Source organism: Lactuca serriola, chromosome 4, assembly GCF_051521515.1.
Source record: "Lactuca serriola cultivar US96UC23 chromosome 4, Lser_US96UC23_V15, whole genome shotgun sequence".
NCBI classification, from domain to species: Eukaryota; Viridiplantae; Streptophyta; class Magnoliopsida; order Asterales; family Asteraceae; genus Lactuca; species Lactuca serriola.
The window spans coordinates 131,575,614-131,601,850 of NC_136411.1; the positions used below are offsets into that span (position 1 = coordinate 131,575,614).

Below are 26,237 nucleotides of genomic sequence, written 5' to 3' on the forward strand. Positions count from 1 at the left end.
CTCAAGATCCAAGAGACGTCGGTCAGCATAGCTCTTCTAACGGCTCTACGTGACCTGCAGCCTGCCGCACACTTGCTGGATCAACTCAGTAGTCTTAAGCACCACCTTGGTGCTTCCCATGACTCGGTGCCCAACTTCACCCCAACAAAATGGGGTCTTAAACCTCCGACCATACAACATCTCAAACGGGGGTCGGTCTATACTAGCATGACAACTATTGTTATATGAAAACTCTGCTGGTGGGAGGTATGTATCCCAACTCCCTCCAAAGTTCAAAACGCATGCCCGCAACATATCCTCAAGCGTCTGGATCGTCCGCTCTCTCTGGCCGTCTGTCTGGGGGTATGAAATAGGTATTCCGAAATAAGATGAATAGGTGGTTGGTATGAAATAGGTATTCAGAAATAAGATGGAAAACGAAGGTAATGTAATTCACAATAAAGCACTGTAACACCTGGTTCCTAGTACGTATTTAAATTGGGGCTCAGCCAGTCCATACCAATAATGACCTTGTTCCCTCGCAAAGGTATGGGAACCAAGTCCACCAGGTAACGTTCCTCGAACAGCTTCAAAACACAATCCCGGTAGACCTCCGACGCTCGTACCAACCGGTCGTCTGCAATCTCGACCTCTGGAGGGCAATCCAACATGCCTGAAGACTCCGGAAACTTCTTGCTAGGCACAAGAGAGACAAATGATCGAGTGGCACCCGAATCAAACAACACCTGAACTGGGATACCATTCACATGGAACAATCCTAAGCAAGGCACATAATATATCAAAATCACAGCGACATAACATAAAAGCATAAAATAAGAAATCATACCCGTCACCACATCGGGTGCAGCGCGTGCCTCCTCGACGGTCAGCTGAAATGCTCTGCTTCGAACCATTGGAGCCTCCACCTTGGCCTTCCGGCCATCCATAACCTGTGTTGTCGCTGAAGTCGGCGCCACCGCCGGGCCGCCGCTGCTGCTGTCAATCTAGGTAAATTGGCCTTTTTATGGCCCTTATGATTACAATGAAAGAAAATCAGGTCAGATATCTGAATCCTAGGAGTAGAGGCAGTACAATCTCTGCCAAAATGTCCAACCTTTCCGCACTTATAGCAGCCTAAACCCGGCCCAGTGCGACAAGCTCCCTCGTGTGATCGACCACATTTCCCACAACGGTCCCGCCCTGACTAGCCTTTCGGCCTACCATCGGATCCCTTGGGCTTCTTCCCCAAAGCCCCCATCGTCAGCCCCTCCGCTGCCTTCCTCTTCCGGATGTGCTCCAGATCAATCTCCCTTTCCCTAGCCCTGGCAATCATGGAATCCAGGGTAGGGCAAGCTGAGAAACTGACATGCTCTCAGATGTAAGATCGCAGCATGTCATGGTAGCGGGTCCTCTTCATGTCCTCATCACCCGCATACTGGGGCACCAGCAATGCCCTCTGCCGGAACTTGGCAGTGATCTCCGCCATAGTCTCCTTAGTCTGTTTCATATCCAAGAACTCTCTGGCCAACTGTTGAATCTCCACAGTTGGCGCAAACTCCGCCCTGAATCTGGTCACAAAGTCTGCCCAGGTCATAGCCTCAATAGCCAAGGCTCCCAGAGAGTCACCAACCGACTCCCACCAATCTCTGGCCCAGTCTCTCAAACACCCTGCAGCGAATCGGACCTTCGGCCCTTCTGGGCAGAAGCTCGTCAGCTGTGCAGACTCAATGTATGTGATCCATCTCCTAGCAGCAATGGGGTCCTTCACCCCATGGAAATCTGGCGCACCACTCCCTCTGAAGTCCTTAAAGGACGGTGTGTGTGGCCCTGACTGGCTGGTCGCCATGTCACTCCTGAACGCCCTGAGGCGATCCTCCATCAGTTCAATGATCTCTTCCTTGATTGACCCGAAGATAACCAACGTCGCATCAAGGATACCCTTCATGATCTAAGATGTGATGAACTCACGTAACCCATCATCTACATGCTTGTATCATGCGTCCGTGCCCGATCCTGACCCGGATCCTGAACCTCCTGCTCCATGTCGTGTGACCACCATTCTGGAAATAGACATACGATTGCCAGGGTCACATATACCTTTTAGAGGCCTCACACACTTTCCAAGTTTCCAGGTTCCATCTAGGCCCTCCTTGATTCGAGTACGAGTCCTCTGCTTTTAGTAGTATGAGCCCATACTACCTTCCACATCTACCCGTACTTTCCTCAAGGATTGCTTCGACTTCGCTAAGTCCCTTTTACCAATACCCTTTCAACTGACCTCATCTTAGGCTTCCCTAGGGCACTCTCTAACCTACCCTCCGCCATCAGCTGCACTAGGAGTCCCCACCACCTCCCCCTAACTAGCTTGCAGATACTATTACATATTCGTTCCTTAGTTAGTTGAAGATGGCCAGAACCCCCCCCCCCCCCCCCCCCGTAGCACAAAGCAAGCATCATTTGTGCATTGGGTAACCAAAAAAATCAGGCATAACCTACACATGCCATCCTACTGCCGACTAAACAGTCCTAGCATGCAGCTCATATAACATGCATATAAGGCATCCTCCCTAGACCCTTAGCCCTAACTAGCATGAATTCTCATAATCATATATCAGGTACACAAGGCATCCTCCTAGATCCTTAGTCCTATTCTAGCATGCAGTTTTCCGAATCAAAACCATATAACATAACATAGCAAGTATGGGTATCTTGGGGAAAACTTGAGCCCGGCCGGTCGCACGCATCACACACTTCGTCTTTCTTAGAATTTCTCAATTTAGATTTTAGAAAACCATTTTTCTGTAAAAATCTTTCAATCCCTTAATTTGAGTCCAGACACCCCCGAAGGTGTATCCGAATCCCTCAAACCAGGGCTCTAATACTAACTTGTAACATCCCAAAATTCAAGCCCGAAAATTTCATTTTTAAATTAACAATTCCATAAACATTTTTACCAAAATATTGTCAAATAAACAACACGTCACAAAATAATATTGTTGTGTCCCAAACCATAACGTCAAAAGTAATAAAAATCAGAGTACAGTCCCAAAAACTCCTTGCGGAAAACCATGTGTGTGTGATGCGCTGCTACGCCGCCGGCTCCTTCCCCTTCGACGAAGAGGTACCTGAAACCAAAACCAAAACTGTAAGCACAAAGCTTAGTGAGTTCCCCCATCATACCACATACCATACAATATCGTCAGTATCTTTCAATCAGTAACCTTCATCGGTATCTTTCAACCGGTAACCTTCATTGGTATCTTTCAACCGGTAACCAACTTCGGTATCTTTCAACCGGTAACCAACATCAGTATCTTTCAACCGGTAACCAACATCGGTATCTTTCAACCGGTATCCGTCATTGGTATCTTTCAACCGGTAACTGGGGACTATTTCACCCCTACCACTAGCATACAATCAACAGATATAAACATACAGTCAGACATATCTGGGTACCGACCTACCCTTGGGCCCTACGTACCACTGTTAGGGAAACTAATCCCTACTATACACATAACATATCATCCAGTTAAATCTCATAACCAACACATAACCAGACCAAGATAATTATCACAAAGACCATTATCTTCTAAATACCCCTTTTTGGTGGGCCGACATTGTGGCCTTAGACCCACCCCTACTGGAAGGTAACTCACCTCAATGTCGTGCAGTGTTTGAATTATTCTCGGTGCACAAGTCGACTCCCTTCGACTCCTCGATCCCTACATGACAACCTTCAAGTCAACACACAGCAAGTACAACCCTAAACAGGGTCAGTCCAAGTCTAGTCAAAGTCAACTTCAAGTTGACCCGACTCGCCGAGTTGGGCCGTCAACTCGCCGAGTCCCTCACCCTTTACTTGTCCTCATCCATGACCCGACTCGTCGAGTTGGGCCGTCAACTCGACGAGTTCCTCCCTCACATGAACATCGCATGAAACTCATCCGACTTGATGAACAACTCGTCGAGTTCACATTCATCTGATGAACAATTTCTATCCTCGACTCGCCGAGTTGATGAACAACTCGTCGAGTTCATCTTTATCCTTAAGAAGATTGCCTTGGACTCGCCGAGTCTGTTCTAGCACTCGTTGAGTCCCAAGAACTCCAGGTCTAAAATCACGTCCAATACATTGGGTAACTCTTTCTGTCCGATTACAACCCTTCTAACACTCAACTGGGTTCCTATGACCCTCAACAGATATGGGGCTCAAAGCCTCGGACTCGTCGAGTCCCATTAACGGACTCGCCGAGTCAGTCATGTCCACACTCTAAATCCTTGATTTCTGATGTACAACCTTTGATCAAAAGATAGATCCAAGCTTCTATAATCGATCTAGCATGTAAAGTTACAAACTTTACGTGCTTGCATGGGACTTTGAGCTCAAAAAGACATAAAACAAGCTCTTAAGATGCATGGGGCCTTTCATGGGTGCAAAAGCCACTCAAATCTGCCTAGTGACCCCTTAAATGACGTGATTCAGAAGCTTTAACCCCCAACCATGTTTGCAAACATGGCTGGCCACCAAAAATGGCTTATAAAAGCCCTAGATCTCCTCAAAGAGGGATCTAACAAATGAATGAGCATGGTTACAGCTTTTTACCTTCAATGAGCTGTAGAAGGTGCAAAACTCGGGTTCCCTTGGTCTCTACTTGCTTCCTCAAGCTTTTCTCCTTCCTTCTTAAGACCATAAGCACCAAAATCCACCAACAAGGCTTATATTGCTTTAATAACATCTAGGGTTTCAATGAGAGGTGTTTTGAGAGCATAAGGGACATTTTGGACAACATAACATTGTTTAAATAGGGTGCAAACCCTTGGATTATGTAACGTCTGTGTTTCTGGGCTTGTCATTAATGTTGATGTAATAGTCTAGGTTAACCTTTGTAACCCATTTCGAAATAATAGAAGTGTATTATTTGAGTATTATGTGTTTTGTGCTTAATTATGTGTCTTAATTGAATTAAGTACGAAAATAAGCATCAAAATGAAATATTACATAAAGCCTATATCTATGGATAACGTTGTAGTAGTTGAAACGAGGTTTCCGATTATATAAAGAATGCCGAAATCCGAGTTATAACGAAGAAGATATGATCTGTCGAAGTTTCGCGACAGAACCGGCAACGCTCAATGACGTAAAAATTGAAATTTACGTTAGAGCGATATTTAGCCTTAGCGATCTACCTAAAAGTCGTAGAGTTCATTAAACCGAGAGCGTGCATAAAAAGATCGTCCAAATCTGACTTCGTATGAGGAAGTTATGATTTTCTGAAGTTTCGACTTAGCAGTATGCAGCCCGAAACTCGAATCCAAGATTGAATTATTGTTGCTCAAAATAATCTAAACGACAATCAAAGATTTCGTTGATAGTAGTGCAATGGTGAAAAGAAACGGACGTCGGATGAAGAGGTTATGAATTTATAACGGAGTTTTCCTGTCTAGGCCTACTAAAAATAAATAATAAAAATAAAGACAAAATTAGCCGACGAAGTCTAAACGAAAGTTGTAGAGCGTACTCTCACCTTCGCGTGGATATATAGAACGTCGAAAATGGAACTCGTATGCGAAAGTTACGCAAGTTTGAAGTCTGCTTAATCGAGTACGCCAAACGTAATTTTAGAGTACGCCCAGCGTACCCGGAACCGCATCAGCTACGCATGCAGTGGCATCACTCGAGCCATACGCAAGCCATGATGTCGAAGTACGCCCAATGTAACCAAGATTACACCCAGCGTAATCAAGGTTTTCAGCCCCTATAAAAGGAAGTCGAGGGCAACCGATTCTTTTGCCCAAATTCTCTCATCTCTCTCCCGTTTTGCATCGTTTTGCGTGCAACTTATATCCCGAAGCACCGGTATCGTTCCGAATCCCCGAAGCAAGTATCGAAGCCCTGAAGATCCCGAGAAGTGAGATTCCCGAGCCGAAGCTCTGCCCGCGAGGAGCCCGGTTTTTGTGAAGATCTTCCAGATCTACCGAAGGATACTACTACTACAAGTCGTAGTGTTGTCCGATCATCTTCTGATCAAGTGAGTGTGTAGTTACCTTCCTCTAATGCATAATTATGAAGTATTTTATACAAAATACGTGTTATGTGTATATTTTGTTGTTATATGTGTGAATGTATATTCACTTACTTCTATCTCATAGATACGATTTATTCTCTATGAAATACGTGTTATATGTATGTGTCCCATCTGTTGTTTGGAATATGTATCGAATGAGAATGCTATACAGGTTTTTAATTTAGTATAAAAATATATATTTTTATCTACTAATATGTTGGGTAGAACATGGGTAGATAGTTGATGTGTGATAAACAGATAAGAGGTCTCGATGTTGTTGTTATTGATCTAGTTATTCAGCGGAGTATGGATAACGACCAAAGACTCTTTCTAGGCAGTCCTTTGGAACGCTAGCAGGCTCATAACCTGTAGGTGTTGTGAATGATGTGTTCACCAGTGTGCTCTATCCCCCTCATGGTTGCCTTTAGGACATCTATTGTTGAGGAAACCCCTTAGCAGTAATCTCCGTCCCGATGAAAATCCTAGATTAGGTCCATTGAGATAGATGTTGTTTTAGGGACGTAAAGTGAGGATAACGGGAATGGGTAATCGGGTTATTGTTGGTTGGTAAAAGTAAATATACTTATTTATTGCGGGTTGAAAACCCTATATGCTCACCAAGCTCCCAAGCCTGACCCACTCAGTTTATTTGTATTACAGGTAGTGGCGCGAGGGCATAAGATGGATGAATCATCAAGTTATTTTGTTTATTAGACCGGTTGTTATATGTAACTGTTGTATAGTCTATCTTTTGTTGTTTATGTTTTTGTGTATGTATCGGAACATGACATCCCGAGTTTTGATTTTATAATGAAAATACATTTCTTTATGAAATGCTTTGGTAAAATATTATTTTATCGTACTTTGTTTTTGGGAACAAATTCCGAAACTCTTTTAAACCAAAAGGATTTACTTTGAAATTATTTTAAAAGCATAAATGAAACCGGTCTTTTCCGGCCGTGATTTTGGGGATGTCACAGTTGGTATCAGAGCATTAGTTTAAGCGAACTAGGAATTTGTAGGATTTCTAGACTTAAACTTAGAATGCTAAGTGGAGATTGTGAGATGTGTGTCTGTTATATTATAGACACGAGCACTAGTTTATTTTAGGAAGATGGCTAAAATGCTTTTATGTGCTAAATGTTATATGTTGCCATATATGATATTATTTGTTCGGATCTACGGTTTGTTGCCAAGCGGATCTGCAAACCTTATGTGTGTAGGATTCTAAGCGTACGTCTATGACATTAGAACTAGCATGTAAACGTTTCGGAGTGATAAGGATGATTTAATTATCTATCGTGAATGAGGATCTAATTTCACCTTATTCGGTGTATAGATCAAAAATGGTGAGAACGAGGAGTGGAGTGGGAAATGTTGATGAAAACAGGAATCAACCACCAATGATTGAGCAAATACCTGTTGTAGCTGTTGCACCTGAGCCGATAACAATGGCTGGTGTACAAATGATGATTCAAACAATGTTGGATCGTCAGATGGAAGAAATAAGACGTCTGCTTAGGCAGAATCGTGAAGAACCGTCAATTCAAGTAGAAGAGCCCGAGGAGAATAGAGGGCAGTTTGAAGGAGGAAACTTTAGTGGGATCATTAGTCAAGACGACCCACCGGTGGTTAGACACAACAACCAGTATGGAGGAAATGATGGGCGTGGGTGTAAGTACAAGGATTTCATGGCATCCAAACCACCATGTCTATCCGGAAGCTCGACGCCGGTGCAAGTTATGGACTGGATCTCCGAAATGGAGACAATGTTTGAAAGTTGTGAATGCAGCAACAGGCAGAAGACCGCTCTTGCGATCCCTCTGCTAAAATATGGCGTGTTGAGTTGGTGGAAGTTGTTATCTAACTCTATGCCCAAGGGAGAAGCGAGCAAAATGTCTTGGGAAGACTTTGTGGAACAACTGAAACTGCAATACTGCTCCGAGCAGGACCTTCTGGAAATCAATAATGAGTTTCAGAATTTGAAGAAGGGAAAATTGAGCGTTACTGAATAAGCTGCTAGTTTCACAGAAAAGATGAAGCTTATCCCATATTTAGTACCAACCGAACTCTCTAAGGTCAACAAGTTTTCCCTCGGATTACCAGCGGACTATGGTCCAATGGTTAAGCAAGCAACCACATTAAAAGCCGCCATCTGGGCTGCTAGAAATGTTGAGACCCAGATCAGGGAGAAAGGTCTGGAGAGGTCAGAAGTTGGTGAAAAGAGTAAAATCGATGGACCCTCGGGGTCCAACAAAAAGGGTAAATTCTCGAAGTCTAGTTCGAGAGGAGGTGGAGGAGGCGAAGCAAAATGGTGCGACAAATATAAGAAGAAGCATCATGGAAAATGTGAAGTAGTGGCCACATGCTTCAAATGTGGAAAGCCAGGGCATTATGCCAACGAATGCACCCTCACCAAGAAAGTCTGCTATGGGTGTGGTGAGGAGGGGAACATCTCAAGAGATTGTCCGAAAAAGAAGGAGGCAGCAAAACCCAACATTCCGCCAAAGCCGAAGGCAAGAGCATTCCAGATGATACTGGAAGCTGCTAAAGATGAAGCTGATGTCGCTTCAGGTACCTTTCTCGTAAACAAATTGCCTGCCCAAATTTTATTTGATTCTGGAGCCAACTACTCCTTTATTTCGCATGAATTTGGTAGAAAACTAGCTTTGCCTGTCGATAGACTAGATAATGCTTTATTAGTCGAAGTTGCTAGTGGCAAGTTTATACATGTTATCCATCATATGAAAAACATCTTAATTGACTTGAATTGGAATAAGTTCCACGAGGAATTATTGCCTATCGAACTTAACGGTTTCGACATCTTTTTGGGAATGGATTGGCTTAGCGCCAATGACGCCGAGATATTGTGTAGAAAGAAGATAGTCAAAGTAAACCCGCCAGGGAAAGAGTCATTTATGGTGTATAGGGACAAACGCAGAGTAAGTTTGGGGATCATTTCTTTAATGAAAGCCAGAAGGTGTTTGGCCAAAGGATGTACATCATATTTGGAATTTGTGATCGATGCTAAGAATGAGAAAAAGGAGATACGGAGCATTCCTGTCGTGTGTGATTATTTGGAAGTATTTCCCGAAGATCTTCCCGGATTACCGCCTGATAGACAAGTGGAGTTCAGAATAGACTTGTTACCAGGGACGACGCCAATAGAAAAAGCACCTTACCAACTAGCATCGATGGAGATGAAGGAGCTGATGATGCAACTTCAGGAATTATTGGACAAAGGTTTCATTAGACCTAGTTCATCGCCCTAGGGAGCTCCGGTGCTATTGTAAAGAAGAAGGATGGAAGTATGAGAATGTGCATCGATTACAGAGAGCTGAACATGGCAACAATAAATAATAGATATCCGTTGCCGAGGATTAATGACCTGTTCGATCAACTTCAAGGTTCAAGTTATTTTTCAAAGATCGACCTAAGGTCAGGATATCATCAGCTGAAAGTAAGAGAGCATGATATCGAGAAGACTGCATTCAGAACGCGATATGGACACTACGAGTTTTTGGTTATGTCATTTGGACTAACCAATGCTCCAGCAGCATTCATGGATTTAACGAATCGGGTTTGTAATCCGTTCCTTGATAAATTTGTGACAGTGTTCATAGATGATATTCTGATTTATTCGAAAAGCCAAGAATAGCATGGCAGACACTTGCGAGAAGTGTTAGAAGTCTTGAAGAAGGAGAAGTTGTATGCTAAGTTCTCCAAATGTGTTTTTTGGATTCGAGAAGTCCAATTCTTGGGTCACGTGATCAACCAAGAAGGGATAATGGTTGATCCAGCAAAGATTGAAGCTGTAATGAAGTGGGAACAACCGAAAAGTCCCATGGAGATCCGAAGTTTTTTGGGATTGGTCGAATGTTACCGAAGGTTTATCTAAGGCTTTTCTTCGATTGCTAGTCCATTGACAGCTTTGACCCACAAAGGAACTGCTTATGCTTGGAATGATAAGCATAAAGAAGCATTCGAGAAGCTAAAGAAGAAACTATGTGAGGCACCGATACTTTCTCTGCCCGATTGAGTTGAAGACTTTGCTGTTTATAGCGATGCGTCTGGGGTTGGATTGGGTTGTGTTTTGACCCAAAGGGAAAAGTTGATCACATATGCATCTTGACAGCCGAAGGAGCATGAAAAGAACTACCCGACTCATGATTTGGAGTTGGCAGCGGTAGTTTTCACTCTGAAAATATGGAGGCATTACCTCTATGGCACGAAGTGCAAACTTTTCATTAATCATAAGAGTCTCCAATATCTCTTTAGTCAGAAAGAATTGAATATGAGGCAACGACGCTGGCTAGAATTACTTAAAGACTACGACTGTGATACTTTACCACCCTGGTAAAGCTAATGTTGTTGCTGATGCTCTCAGTTGGAAAGTCAATCTTGAAAGAAAGAGGCCAAGAGCGTTGAGAATTGAAGTTGTCTCGACAATTGTGGAAAGTATAAAGAAAGCTCAAGAGAAAGCTTCTGAAAAGAATGACCGAAAGGAGGAACGTTTGGGTAAGACGTTGGTGTTCGGTATTAACAGTATTGGACTGAAGGTGTTCCAAGATCGGATTTGGATACCTAAGGTAGGAGGAGTCAGAGATCTTCTGATGGAAGAAGCTCACAAGACCATGTATTCGATTCATCCCGGTAGCACTAAAATGTATAGGGACCTCAAAAACCTACTACTGGTGGCCGACGATGAAGCTTGATGTTGCAAAGTATGTGGCCGAGTGTGTGACTTGTGCGAGAGTAAAGACACAACATCAGAAACCGTACGGGAGTTTAGAACCATTGCATGTGCCTATGGGTAAGTGGGAAGACGTTGCAATGGATTTTGTCACTAAACTACCTAGAACAAAGAATGGTCACGACATGATTTGGGTGGTCATTGATCGATTCACTAAGAGTGCGCATTTCATAGCAGCCAAGGAGAAATGGTCTATGGATAAGCTTGCGAATTCTTATGTGAAGGAAATTGTGAGGCTTCACGGTGTTCCGTTAACGATTGTGTCAGATCGTGACAGCCGTTTCACCTCACGATTTTGGAAAAGTCTACAAGAGGAATTGGGTACCAAGTTGTGTTTAAGTACAACTTACCATCCACAGACTGATGGTCAAAGTGAAAGAACAATACAAACACTTGAAGATATGTTGAGAGCATGTACCATGGAATTCCAAGGTAATTTGGATGAACATTACCTTTGGTAGAATTTTCCTACAATAATTGTTTCCATTCAAGCGTTAAGATGGCACCTTATCAAGCTTTGTACGGACAGAAGTGTTGTACGCCGTCTTGTTGGCTTGAGGCTGGGGAAAAGCAGTTTATGGGACCAGAGATAGTCCATCAAACTGCTGAAAAGTTGAAAATAATTAAGGAGAGAATGTTATCAGCTCAGGATCGTCAAAAGAGCTATGATGACAACAAGCAAAGACCGATGACTTTTGAAGTTGGAGATTCGGTTTTGGTTAAAGTCTCGCCATGGAAGGGACTTACTACCAGAAGAACTGAATGGAATTCATAACACTTTCCATGTGTGTTATTTAAGGATAGCGTTGTAGTATTTGAAACGAGGTTTCCGATTATATAAAGAATGCCGAAATCCGAGTTATAACGAAGAAGATATGATCTGTCGAAGTTTCGCGACAGAACCGGCAACGCTCAATGACGTAAAAATTGAAATTTACGTTAGAGCGATATTTAGCCTTAGCGATCTACCCAAAATTCGTAGAGTTCGTTAAACCGAGAGTGTGCATAAAAAGATCGTCCAAATCTGACTTCGTATGAGGAAATTATGATTTTCTGAAGTTTCGACTTAGCAGTATGCAGCCCGAAACTCGAATTCGAGATTGAGTGATTGTTGGTCGAAACAATCTAAACTATAATCGAAGATTTCGTTGATAGTAGTGCAATGGTGAAAAGACAGACGAAAACGGACGTCAGATGAAGAGGTTGTGAATTTATAACGGAGTATTCCTGTCCAAGCCTACTAAAAATAAATAATAAAAATAAAGACAAAATTAGCCTACGGAGTCTAACAAAAGTTGTAGAGCGTAGTCTCACCTTCGCATGGATATAAAGAACATCGAAAACGGAGCTCATATGCGAAAGTTATGCAAGTTTGAAGTTTGCTTAATCGAGTACGCCCAACGTAATTTTAGAGTACGCCCAGCGTACCCGGAACCGCATCAGCTACGCATGCAGTGACGTCACTCGAGCCATACGCATGCCATGACATTGAAGTACGCCCAACGTAACCAAGATTACCCCCAGCGTAATCGAGGTTTTCAGCCCCTATAAAAGGAAGTCGAGGGCAGCCGATTCTTTTGCCCAAATTCTTTCCTCTCTCTCCCGTTTTGCATCGTTTTGCGTGCAACTTATATCCTGAAGCCCCAGTATCATTCCCAAGCCCCGAGGCAAGTCTCGAAGCCCCGAAGATCCCGAGAAGTGAGATTCCCGAGCCGAAACTCTGCCCGTAAGGAGCCCGGTTTTTGTGAAGATCTTCCAGATCTACCGAAGGATACTACTTCTACAAGTCGTAGTGTTGTCCGATCATCTTCTGATCAAGTGAGTGTGTAGTTACCTTCTTCTAATGCATAATTATGAAGTATTTTATACAAAATACGTGTTATGTGTATATTTTGTTGTTATATGTGTGAATGTATATTCACTTACTTCTATCTCATAGATACGATTTATTCTCTATGAAATACGTGTTATATGTATGTGTCCCATCTGTTGTTTGGAATATGTATCGAATGAGAATGCTATACAGGTTTTTAATTAAGTATAAAAATATATATTTTTATCTACTAATATGTTGGGTAGAACATGGGTAGATAGTTGATGTGTGATAAACAGATGAGAGGTCTCGATGTTGTTGTTATTGATCTAGTTATTCAGCGGAGTATGGATAACGACCACAGACTCTTTCTAGACAGTCCTTTGGAACGCTATCAGGCTCATAACCTGTAGGTGTTGTGAATGATGTGTTCACCAGTGTGCTCTATCCCCCTCATGGTTGCCTTTAGGACATCTATTGTTGAGGAAACCCCTTAGCAGTAATGTCCGTCCCGATGAAAATCCTAGATTAGGTCCCTTGAGATAGATGTTGTTTCAGGGACGTAAAGTGTGGATAACGGGAATGGGTAATCGAGTTATTGCTGGTTGGTAAAAGTAAATATAATTATTTATTGTGGGTTGAAATCCCTATATGCTCACCAGGCTCCCAAGCCTGACCCACTCAGTTTATTTGTATTACAGGTAGTAACGCGAGAGCATAAGATGGATGAATCATCAAGTTATTTTATTTATTAGACCAGTTGTTATATGTAACTGTTGTATGGTCTATCTTTTATTGTTTATGCTTTTGTGTCTGTATTGGAACATGACATCCCGAGTTTTGATTTTATAATGAAAATACATTTCTTTATGAAATGTTTTGGTAAATATTATTTTATCATACTTTGTTTTTGGGAACAAATTCCGCAACTCTTTTGAATCAAAAGGATTTACTCTGAAATTATTTTAAAAGCATAAATGAAACTGGTCTTTTCCGGCCGTGATTTTGGGGATGTCACAGATTAGAGTTTTTGTCCAGACAACACTTACTCGTCGAGTCTGGGACTCGACTCGTTGAGTCCACGGCTTAAAACCCGCGTCCCATCCCGCTTCTACTCGGCGAGTTGGTCCTTCAACTCGCCGAGTCCAAGGCCAAAAATGCAAAATACATAAATAAAAATAGAAAGAAGAGCGTACCAAGAACCAGGTGCTACATTTGCTCTGGGATAGGCCCAACTCGTCAAGTAGACTCGATTGTTGACTGAGAAGTTTAATGATCTACTCGACGAGTCGGGAGACCGACTCAACGAGTAGAAGTTGTCTGGATGAAACCCTAATAGTTGGGGTTTGCACCCTCTTTAAACAACTTATAATGCCCCAACCCAGCCTCCATTGTTCCTCCCAACCCAGAGAAAGCCCTAACTCGAACCCTAAGCCTCTTTTGAGTGTTCTTGAGCTTTTTAGTGACTTTTGTGTGCATTTAAAGTTGGAAGAGATGAAGGAATCTTAGGAGTTCAAGTAGAAGCTAGTAGATCCAGAGGTTTTGCTTCATTCTCAGTTTATTCAAGGTAAAAAACTTGAACCTTGACCATCTATCTCTTAGATCTTGTTTTGGGGCTATTTTCTACCATTTTTATAAGTTTGTGAAGTTATAATCGGATTTTGTGAGTGTGTTTGGAGTTACACTTCAGATCTGGAACCATTGAGAGTTCCCATGGCATAAAGGTGCCAACTTTATGGCCATGGGAGACCCATGCTTCTTATATACCTCTTTTTAGGGCTTTTTGAGCCAAAAACCCCATGCATGGATGTCAAGATTGGAAATTTACGTATAAAATGGACCTTAGGAGGTCAGATCTATGGTTTTGATGCATTAAGACCCATTCTAATCGACTGAATAGTTTTAGACAAAGAAGGACTCGGCGAGTCGCTTGGGTGACTCAGCGAGTCGGGTCGCATTTTCCCCCGAATGTCTTCTAGTAATGGTCTTTGGTTGAGTGGAAGGAACACTTAGCCTGTTAGGGGTTTGTTATGGACTTGAAGATCGAAGGACTTGACGAGTTCAAGGAGGAACTCGGCGATTTCAAGGCAATGTCTCAACCACATGAAGACGGACTCGACAAGTTCAAGGATGAACTCGGCGAGTCATAGACTGAACACCTTCATACAGATGAAGATGGACTTGACGAGTTCAAGGAAGAACTCGGCGAGTCAGTTGAAGAAGGTCCCGATGTTTTGCTGAAGGAGAAATCGTTGAGCTCTTGCTAGACTAGACGAGTAGGGACAAGGTTGTAGCATTTTGTGGAAGTGGGGAGTCGACGAGTTAGTAGACTAACTCGGCGAGTCGAGTTAACCAAATGTTGACTTTGACCAGGGTTTTGACCTTGACTTTGACTTGGACTTGAGTGACCCTTGTAAGGGTTATGAGTATGAATTGATAACTTAGAAAAGTTGTCGTGTAGGGATTGAGGAGTCGAGGAGAGTTGATTTTCGTACCGAGGACAGTGCAGACACTACACGACATTGAGGTGAGTTACCTTCCAGTAGAAGTGGTTCTAAGGCACCAAGGCCGACCCACTAGTAGTTGATTACAATAGAGATGATTGTCTATGTGATAATTGTCTGGTTGTTATTTTTTAGATGTGTTCTACGTGCCAGTATGATATGTTATATGTGCTAATGGTAGTAGGAAGGGGAATAGTCCCTGATTCGGTCGTTAGGACCGGAGGGTAGGTCGGACACCCCATATATATGTCTGATAGCATGATTATGATATATATTATTATGTGATAGTAGTAGGGGGTGAAATAGTCACAGTGACCGGGTAAGATAGACCGGAGGGTAGGCAGGCACCCCAGAATGGCCTGACACGGGTAGGTCAGCACCCCATAATGGCTTGACACGGGTAGGTCGGGCACCCCAGAACTGCCCGACAGTATGTATGGTTGTATGGTATGCGGTATGATGGGGGAACTCACTAAGCTTTGTGCTTATGGGTTTCAGTTTTGGTTTCAGGTACCTCTTCATCTAAGGGGAAGGAGTCGGCAGGGTAGCAGCGCATCGCACACATATGTTTCCGCATTTGAGAAACCTGGGATTGCACTCTGACATTATACTATTTGACATTATGGTTTTGAGACATGTAATTATGGTTTTGTGGTTTGATGTGATATCAGTATTATTTTTCCTTAAACAATCTTACAAGTAATATAAATTAAAACAAAAAATTTTGGTCTCGATTTTTGGGATGTTACAAGCACGAATGGTAGTCAAAGGATATTGTTAAGAGGAAGGAATTGATTACAAATAGACGTTCGCTTCTGTGGCTAGACTTGAATCAATTTGCTTATTTCTAGCCTATGTTGCTCACAAAAACTTTGAAGTATATAAAATGGATGTGAAGTGTGCATTTTTGAACGGAGAACTTGAAGAAACAGTCTACGTTGAACAACCTCCATGTTTTGTGAATGAAAATTTTTCGAATCACTGTTATATTATGGATAAAGATGTATATGGTCTTAAACAAGCTCCACGAGCATGGTATGAAACTCTAACTCGTTTTCTAAAACAGTCTAAATTCAAACAAGGTTTCGTTGATCCTATCTTCTTTTGGAAGAAGGAGAGAGACCATTTAATGATAGTTCAAATTTATGTTGATGATATTATTTCCGGATCCACTAATCCCAACTTAACTATTGAATTCCGAAAATTAATGGAGACAAAATTTGAAATGAGTTCTATGGATCCAATTAATTTTTTCCTTGGTTTAAATATAAGACAGAGTTCGGAGAGAGTATTCATCAATCAAGAAGCTTTCATGAAGACTTTACTGGCCAAATTCGGAATTATGGGGGATTCCGAAGTCAAGGTTCCAATGACATTCGGAACGAAACTCGTTCCTTCACTTGATAAACCAGCAACAGATATTACCTTGTTTCGACAGATGATCGGATCTTTATTGTAACTGACATCTAGTCATCCTGATATAATGTTTGTTGTTTGTTACTGTGGCAGGTTTCAAGCGGATCCTCGAGAACCTCACATGATGGCAGTTAAGAAAATATTATCATATTTGAAACGAACTACTTCACTCAGTTTATGGTATCCATCCAATTCAGGATTCTTTGTGCAAGCGTACTCGGATGCTGACTTAGGGGGATGTGAGCTTGATCGAAAAAACACATCTAAAGCAAAATACATTGCAACATGTGTATCCTTATCCACAGCTAAAGCAAAATACATTGCAACAACATCATGTACATCACAAGTGGTATGGATTCAGAATCAACTCCATCAACTCGATAATCCTCTCCTTGATTGACCCGAAAATCACCGGCGTCGCCTCAAGGATGCCTCTCGTGATCTCTGACGCAATGAACTCGTGCAATCTCTCATCAACTGGTTTGGATCCCGAACCTGAACCTGATCCTAATCCCGATCCTCCTGCTCCGTAACACGTAATCATCACCATTCTGAAAAAAAAATACATGAGTGTCAGATTCATACATATTCTCGAGAGGTCTCACACACTCTACAAGTTCCTCGGTTATATCTCGACCCCCTTGATTCGAGTATGAATCCTCTGCTTTCAGTAGTACGAGCCCATACTACCTTCCACATCTATCTGTACTTTCCCCAAGGATTGCTTCGACTTCACCAGTTCCCTTTTACTACTACTGCACTCTTTGCTAATCTCTTCCTAGGCTTACCCTAAGGTAACCCTCCAAACCACTCTTCGACTTCGAACCTACTCGCCGAGTCTTACAAGAGCTCGCCAAGTTCTCCTTTAAGCAAAGTTGGGACCTTCTACAACCGACTCGTCGAGTTCATCCTTGAACCCTTCGAGTTCATCTTCATCCAGGTTAAAGTGTTTAGTCCTTGACTCGCCGAGTTCTTCTTGAACCCGTCGAGTTCATCTTCATATGGTTGGGACATTGTCTTGAACTCGCCGAGTTCATCCTTGAGCTCGTCGAGTTCTTCGATCTTCAAGCCCCTATTCCAGTCCATCATGTTGAGTCCTCTCCTAGACTCAACCAGATCGATCAGAAGCCAAAAAGGTTGGGGAACCATACCCCGACTCGCCGAGTCCCCCAAAGTCCATGTCCATACAGTTGATTTCAGTCGAGCTCAATACATCCATAACATAGATCTGGCCTCTTAGGGTCCATATTACACGTAAAGTTACAAGCTTGATGTGCATGCATGGGGGTATGTGGCTCAAATGGCCCTAAAATGAGGTTATATGATGCATGAGACTCCCATGCCCATAAAGTTGGCACCTTTATGCCATGGGAATCCTCAATGGTTCCAGATCTGAAGTTCTACCCCTTTAGAACCACAAAACCCCAAAGTTGGCTTTACTAAAGCTTAGAAAAGGTAGAAATGAACCCTAACTAGAGATCTAAGAGATAGATGGCCAAGGTTGAAGCTTTTTACCTTGAATGAGCTAGTAACGAAGCAAAACCTTTGGATCTACTTGCTTCTTCTGGAATCCCCAAGCTTCCACTTCTTTCTTCAAGCTTCAAACAACCAAAACACACAAAAATGGCTTAAGAACACTCCAAATGCTTTAGGGCTTCGAGTTAGGGCTTTTCTGGACTGTGAGAGACGATGAAGGCTGAATTAGGACAAGATAAGGCATTTAAATAGGGTGAAAACCCTAAATATTGGGGTTTCATCCATGCAGACCTACTCGCCGATTCGGGCTCCCGAATGGTCGAGTAGGTTACTTAAAACCCGTGTCCAAAGTCTAGTCTACTCGACGAGTTGGGCCTCCAACTCGTCGAGTCCCAGTATAAAACATGCAAATATTTAATTTTTAAAATACGTACCGGGAACCGAGTGTTACAAAGTATGAGCCCATTTATGAACACTTGAAGCGGATGATTAAGTGTTACATTCTGGAAATTGCAAATATGGATGTTAAAATAGCTTATGTTATGAAAAAAAAGACCAATTTTGAAGTCGTTTGATCAACCGGAAGACATCCAACATTTAAAAGGAGGACTCATTGACAAAAAGCACTAGAGCATCATCTACAAAATGAAGGAGGGTGAAGAAATTAAGAACTGTATGTTCTTTTTGAGGGGTAAGCATTTGTACTCTACAAGTGCTGTGAACTCCAATCTTACAAGGGCAGAAGTGAACAAGTCCAACTCAGCTGCAAATGTCAAATGTGTTTAGGATATGATTTGTTGGTATATATCTGTCTGGACATCCTTTCTAAAGATCATGCCGAAGATTTTCGACATCCAAAGGCAATAAAGAAGACCTCCTTCCGATTTGACACAAAGGGGAAGATTGTTAAGTCATATTTAGTGTTATGTGAAATAGCTATTTTCGAAATTATGTCTTGTTCCGATTCTGAAATAGGGCATGTCCATTTTCGGAATTGTTATCTTATTTGGTCTTTATATAATGTCTGTATTTGTCTTTTATCTAACAACATTTATATCGTTCTCTTCCAGCTAGAAATAATAGTTACTCCTTACGAATTGTTCTATTGCTGAGATTAATGGAATTCATCTTTTGTTCAATCGTCATCGTTCCATTTCATTGATTCAGTTTTGTAATATAGAATCTATCAGTCATTTATTATTTCTATCAAACCGAGGAGCCAATGTTGTCGGTTAGAGTACAATTGATCAATGGCCAAAAAGGGTTGTACATTTAAAGGTTAGACACATATGCACGAGGTCATAGCAAAAAATCCATTTTTTTTAGATTTATTTTTTATCGAAAAAAAACCGAATATACCAAAATTTATAATTTTTTATCATCTTTCCATAGACATCCATATTGATATATACAAAACGATTTTTTTCGAAAAAAACCCACTTTATTTTATTGATTTTTTTAATATTTATGCTTATTTTTATCAAATAAAATAAAATAAATATATCAAAATTTATAATTTTTAGTACTCTTTAAATAGACATTCATATCATTGTTAAAAAAAATAGTTTTTTTTTTCCACTTTGTAGGTCATATTCACACTGCGAATTAGATTTGTGAATAGATTCATATTGTGAATCTAATCTGCACATAATTTTGTTATTAGTATTCACAATGTGAATTTGAATTATCATTTCAATACCTTGATCATACACAAATTAATTTAATGAAATTTACATGTGAATCGAAGTATATTTTCTTGTAATCTTATAATATTTTAACATTTTGATTACTCATAAATTAGTTTTGTACGAATCACAAGTGAATTTATTTACAATTTACATTGTGAATATGAACTGTATGTATAATTCAATTTTCAAGATTTACAATGTGAATCTGATTTAGTATTATTTATAATGTGAATCTAAATTGAATATAATTTATATTTTAGTATTCACAATGCGAATCTGAGCTAATTTTTTGATATTTTTACATTTATATGAATGTCTTTTTAAAAGGTACCAAAAAATATGAATTTTGATATACTTATTTTATTTTTTCAATAAAAAATAAACATGAATATTAAAAAAACCAACAAAACAACGTTAGGTTTTTTGAAAAAAAAGAAGATGTTTTTTGTATATCGATATGGATGTTTATGTTAAGATGATAAACAAAATTATGAATTTCGGTATATTTTTCTTTTTTCAAAAAAAGAACAATCATAAAAAAAACAAAAAAAATGGATTTTTTGTTATGATCCAACGCGTATCATCATTTTCTTTCCAACGATGAAGATTGATTCCTTAGTTCATGGTTTAAAATAGTTTTTTATTGAATATATATATATATATATATATATATATATATATATATATATATATATATATATATATCTTATTTTAAATTTATAAAAATCTACTTAGATATTGTTTGAAGTGTGTTATTGTATGGAAAAATGTCAAAATTAAGTGATTTTAATGAGGAAAAAATATTCAAACGTTAAAAGTACAATAAGGATAATAAGGATAATGATTGAAATCTTTTTAAAAAAATTATGAAATAAAATAAAATTTAATTGTTAAAAAAACAAAATATAGTATTCTTATGTAATTTGTACAAGACAAAACTGTACAAATAGTCTCGGTTAGCTGAAAATTGTCACTTTGGTTCAAAAAGGTTTGGACTAGCACTAGAGGTCCAAACTTTTCATTTTGTTGCGATTTTTGTCCATTTTGCTTTGAACTTTTTTGAAATGACGATTTTGCCCTTATTTTTTTCTTTTTCAGTTTTTATATTAATTTTATTAAGTTTTTTATTAAAATAAATAAAAAGAAAATTGAAACTAATTTCTCTCTCTCACCCTCTCTCTCTCTCTCTCCCTCTTTCTTTCTCTCTTTACACATACCCATCTTCTTCTTCCTGAAAATCAATCCAGAGGAACAAAAAAACACCCTTAACAAATTGTTGAACTCGTCGGTTATCAATGGAGATGGAGAAAACAGAAGGACAAATCATATCTAGGGCTAGTCTTCTCCATCTGTTTCCAGATCTGTTTGTGTTCTCCATCATCATCAGGATCGGTTTACAGCACCACCCCCTTCTCAGTTTATCTTCTCCATTTGTGTCTCGATTTTCAGATTTATCAACAGAAAACCAACCTCAACCACACCCTCTAGTACCATGGTAAATCTTCAACATATCATCTCCAATCTTCGATCTCGTCGCCTCCGTCCAAATCTGTAAATGTCACTCTGTCTGGAAACTCAAGCCACAAACGCCGCCTCTACCTCCGTCTCCGTCGATCCTCGTCTCTCTCTCTCTCTATCTTTCTCCATCGAACGTGAAGACCGTCGCAGACCAAAGATTTGGCTAACTAAGGGCAACGATTGGTTAGGATTCTCAGATCCGACGAGTTAGGGTTTCAGAATAACGAGTATCAAACGAGTTAGGGTATCCCAAATGACGATATTTCTTCTTCTACGTCGGAAACCCTCTGTCGTTGTTGCCCTTCTTCTTCGTCAAAAACCCTATGTCGCCGGCGTCTGTGGCTGGAGTTCGTCTATCTACTTCTTCGATGTTAGTGGTGGCGGTGGTTACAAATCTGCATATGGTGGTGGATCAGCAAGGGTTTCTCACTCCCTCCAACACTCCCTTTCACTCCCCTATCTATCTTCACCTAGAATAGCCACTGTAGGTTACAAGACATTTCCGGAATTCAAACTTGAGAACGAGAGATGTGGAGGCGGCTAGCTACGGTGGAGACGGTAACCGGTGGTGGTGGTGTTCATGTTTACCAGAGGGAAAAAAGATGGGGGTGGGTGGTGAATGGATGATAACACAAATATTTATTTTCTTTTTTTTTTTCTTTTCTTTTTTGTTTATTTTTAAATAAAAAATATAACAAAATAAAAAATTAAAAAAATGAAATTAATGAGGGGCAAATCGGTCATTTTAAAAAAGTTCAAAGCAAATTGGACCAAACTCGCAACAAAATGAAAAGTTTGGACCTCTGGTGCTAGTCCAAATCTTTTTGGACCAAAATGACAATTTTCAGCTAACCACATGCACTATTTGTAGAGTTTTGTCTTTGTACAAAACATTTTATAAGAAAATTATTTTATGAAATAGAGAATATAAAGTATTCTGAAAATATGACATGGTCTAAAAAAAACTTTAAAAAGCTTTAAAAAATCCGTTAAGTTTGACGGAAATCATCCGTGCAATCACACGTTTCACACCTATACATTGTATTTTAACATTCTCTCTCACACACTGGCACACACACTCTTCTTCGTTCTTTCTCCGGAAATATATTTACAATTCAGAAACCCTCTTTCTCCATATTTTCTGAAAACTCGGGGTTTGAAGATTGAGATGTGGAGGGAGAATGGATGCATTTGAAGAAAACTCTCAACTTAATAATCAACAACAACAACAACAACATATAGATTTAGGGCTGCAGTCTGATTCGTCCATCAACAATGATAAGCTAGTGGAAGATATTACGAAAGAGCTTCAAAACCTAGTGGTACCCTGCAAAGATAAGCTTCTTGATCGAGATCTTCAGGGGCATTCGGTTGTAACGGATGAGGAAGATGAAGTGAAGCGAGCAATAGATGAAGAGCTTCGGCACCTGTTAGTGAAGGAGGCTGTTAATGAAGCGTTTCAAGCCGACTCTTCGAGTGGAAGCGGAGAGAAGTATTTCCGAGATGTACGGCAGTTCGTGGATGAGGCTATCGAACGGAACGGTCTGAAGAAGGTTAGAGAAGAGGATCCGAAGGAATGTAGGGTTTTAGAAGAGCGGGAAGTTGGCGAGACTGGACTAGAATGCGAAAAGGATGGGGGAAACGTTGTTGACGTTAATGGTGATGCTGATGAGAAAGCGGTTGAACATAAGGAGATGGATTCGAAGGAGAATCACGAGATTGAGATAGAGGATGGGGATGACACTAGTGAAATTGTCGGTTACGAGAGTAACGGTGAAGACAAGAGGAGTGAAGGTGGGAATGAGAAAGAGTTTGAAGATGGGGAGGATCTGGAAAACGAGAACGAAAATGCTGGTGGAGAGGGCGATGAAGGTGGGCCGATGACTGTTCCAGGGGGTGGTGGATCGAAAAGGTATCATTATCCATTGAGACCAGATGCTGAGGATTGTTCATATTACATGAGGACAGGGATGTGCAAGTTCGGATCAAATTGCAAGTTCAATCACCCTCTCAGAAGGAGAAATCAGGTTTAATTTCTACAAACAAATTTCAACTTTTCTCTCATTGTGTCTGCTAAAACTTACTGAAGATCACTTCTCTTATTTAGCAACCCACGAAGGAGACGAAGATTCAGAAGGAAGAAAACTCAGAGAGGCATGGCCAGGTTGACTGCAAGGTTATTTACCATCTATGTTCATATAATCTCTATCCATTTCCATACAGTTGTCGTTGTTACACAGCTACAGATTATCCCTTCATGTGGGCCTTTGTTACAACAAGTAACTAGTCTGTATATTTATTCCCAGTGCTAATGTTTGTTCTATGTATCTGGTTAAGTCATACAATCATTGCTATGGGTACCCTGTCTTGTCACTTAGAAGCATTCCTGATACTTGATCTTGTCATTTTGCTGCAGTTTTACCTATCAACAGGTGGTTGCAAATATGGGAAATCTTGCAAATTCAGTCATGGTAGAGGAAAAACTGCTGTAACACCAGTGGTAGAGTATAACTTTTTAGGTCTCCCAATCAGACCGGTATTACTAATTTGCAATCTTTATTGTATTCAAGATTCATTCATATTATGTTCTTCCTCCTGGTGTGTATTGTTTGACTACATTTTATTATATTACAGGGAGAAAAAGAATGCCCTTACTACATGCGTAATGGCTCCTGCAAATATGGGCCAAATTGTAGGTTTAATCATCCTGATCCTACTGCAGTAGGAGGAGTAGGAGGTGATTCAGCCCATTCCCATTCCCCAACCCCATATGGAAATGATGGACCTCTTCCAAATATGCCCCCATGGTCACCTCAAAGAACTCCAGACACCCCTGCTGCATTTCTACCAGTGATGTACTCACCACCACCACCACCACCCCAGCAGCACATTCCTCCACCAACTCCAGATTGGAACGGTTATCAGGTATATTGTCTGTCTAATGACTAAATTGCCCTTGTACAACTAAATACATATATATTTACTAACTTGTTTATGTTTTTGGGGTTGACTTTTGTTGAGGCTCCTGTCCCACCTCCACCACCTCCTGCCCATGTGTATCCGAGTTCAGAAAGAGGGTTGCCTATTCCACCGGCTTTCTTTTTGAACAATCCACCTACTGATGCTAACCTGTACACACATCAACATCAGAATCAGCATCATCAACCACAGTCACAGATGACACATCAGCATCAGCATCAGCATCAGAATCAGCATCCACATCAGCATCATCAGCCACAGTCACAGATGATGGGTTCAGATTATCCTGAAAGGCCTGGACAACCTGAATGCAGCTACTTCATGAAAACAGGGGACTGCAAATATAGATCGGGCTGCAAGTTTCATCATCCTAAGAGTCGCATTACCAAGACTGCCCCTTCTGTTCTGAGTGATAAAGGGTTGCCTTTAAGGCCTGTAAGTACATCCTCTTTTTTCTTCTATGGTAATTTATGTAAAACATTCTTTAGTTCTCGTTGTTTTGGCCTTTCAATGGTTTCTCAATTTGTGGATGTGGGTCCCGATTCACAAGAAACAATAGCAAGATTGTGGGTCCCAATTGAGAATGGAGACATTACTTAAGTTTGTTCTTTATATTGCACTTAACATTTGGGGTTTGTTTTGGTTGCATTATTATTTTTCAAGGAAAAACATTCAAATCAGATTCACTCAGGAATGGTACATTCCACAAACAACTTTTTCTTCATTCCAACGGAATGAACAATTCCATTCCTTCTTGTATTACCACTTTGGTTCAAGTATTAATTTTGATATTGTTTTTGAAATGATGGGTGCAGGATCAGAATATGTGCACGCACTACAGTCGGTATGGAATATGCAAATACGGGCCGGCTTGTAAATATGATCACTCACCAAATTCCAATTCCAATTCCCATTCCCATTCCAATTCCAATTCCATCCCAGGAGAAGGGTATCGATCAGATGGCCATCTCATGCAACAATCTATGTAATCAGCTGCTTGGACTTAGACTTGAATACAAGTTTTATTTTATGTTTAAACCAACAAAACTTTGAGTCTCTTTTTATGACCCTTGAACTTGAAGGGTATTTACTGTTTAGAAAGTGTCGAATGATATGTTTAAATTACCTCCCATAGTTTTATACTATGCTTTTGTTTCATCCATTAAACTATTTTCAAATATTCACTACTAACAAACAAATCGACTTACTCTCTTTCACTGTGCTTTGTTATGCTTTTGTACTACTCTGCTTCACATGGTCCATGGGATATAACTTCATAGCAACAAATACTTGTTTTACTGGATCGGTTTATTTTTATCTTGATCATAATTAGATTTATGAAACAAAATTCATAAAACTGAGAAGCATATTCAAGCCCCAATTTGAAATCAAAATTGAACTCAAAGCCCTAATAAAATTCAAAATGGTTTGTTAGTTTTTCTACTTGCAATAATTATCAATTCTTGCAAAAGATGGATTTTATTTATGGGATCTGAAGATGTGTGTTGTTTACTTGTTTTAATAGATCGACCGATGCCAATACACCAACTGTTCATGAGATCAGTTGATGGGGTGTTGCATGATTCATAGATTACAATGATTTTGGTAAAATAGATTTAATACTATGAATTTGTGATTATCAGAGGACAATAAACTATCAAATGGTGCATAATTTTGAAAACACTTTATTGATTCTGTTATCAAAATAAAAGTTTAGCAAAAAATAGGTTGATTGTTGAAAACGGTGCTACTTTCGAAATTGTTAGAAATATGATATGTATATGTATTATGTTTACTCAATCTTGAGCGTAATAAGTGGTAAATATTGAAAAATGTAAATGTGTAAAAATTTATAAACTAAAGTACTTAGATGAAAATTTATTTTTAAGTGTTTTTAAATCTACGCAGTTTATAAAGAAAAAGGGCAAAAGCCTGCGGATCAGGAAGCAATTAGGCAAAAGTCATGGACGGTTAAGAAGCAAATTCATAATAACTGAAGGCAAGTATAAGAAGGATCCGATTGTAATTTTGCAACGTTATGCAGTG

The 26,237-nt window shown here is 40.3% G+C and overlaps 2 protein-coding genes across 3 annotated transcripts; both read left to right on the top strand.

Annotated features, from left to right (window-relative positions):
- The first annotated feature begins 16,456 nt into the window (after positions 1 to 16,456).
- LOC145098821 (uncharacterized) lies at positions 16,457 to 16,930 on the top strand. The gene is made up of 2 exons (XM_079036423.1): positions 16,457 to 16,569; positions 16,624 to 16,930. The coding sequence occupies exons 1-2, from the start codon at positions 16,457 to 16,459 to the stop codon at positions 16,928 to 16,930; spliced, it is 420 nt and encodes a 139-aa protein (XP_078892549.1).
- Positions 16,931 to 22,271: 5,341 nt separating this feature from the next.
- LOC145102573 (uncharacterized) lies at positions 22,272 to 25,390 on the top strand. 2 transcript variants are annotated; one of them, XM_079040002.1, is made up of 7 exons: positions 22,272 to 23,239; positions 23,320 to 23,388; positions 23,629 to 23,748; positions 23,847 to 24,137; positions 24,234 to 24,626; positions 24,855 to 24,887; positions 25,007 to 25,390. In XM_079040002.1, the coding sequence occupies exons 1-7, from the start codon at positions 22,394 to 22,396 to the stop codon at positions 25,178 to 25,180; spliced, it is 1,926 nt and encodes a 641-aa protein (XP_078896128.1). In that variant the 5' UTR covers positions 22,272 to 22,393; the 3' UTR covers positions 25,181 to 25,390. The 2 variants fall into 2 exon arrangements, with proteins under 2 accessions (XP_078896128.1, XP_078896129.1); XM_079040003.1 differs by lacking the exon at positions 24,855 to 24,887 and having other exon boundaries at positions 22,273 to 23,239.
- Positions 25,391 to 26,237: the final 847 nt, after the last annotated feature.

Excerpts from the sequence above, each read along its gene's own strand:
- LOC145098821 (XM_079036423.1), top strand. The coding sequence starts at position 16,457 with ATGGGGGATTCCGAAGTCAAGGTTCCAATGACATTCGGAACGAAACTC. Across the intron at positions 16,570-16,623 it reads CAGATGATCGGATCTTTATT|GTTTCAAGCGGATCCTCGAG; the intron begins GTAACTGACATC and ends TTACTGTGGCAG.
- LOC145102573 (XM_079040002.1), top strand. The coding sequence starts at position 22,394 with ATGGATGCATTTGAAGAAAACTCTCAACTTAATAATCAACAACAACAA. Across the intron at positions 23,240-23,319 it reads CTCTCAGAAGGAGAAATCAG|CAACCCACGAAGGAGACGAA; the intron begins GTTTAATTTCTA and ends TCTCTTATTTAG. Across the intron at positions 24,627-24,854 it reads AAGGGTTGCCTTTAAGGCCT|GAAAAACATTCAAATCAGAT; the intron begins GTAAGTACATCC and ends TTATTTTTCAAG.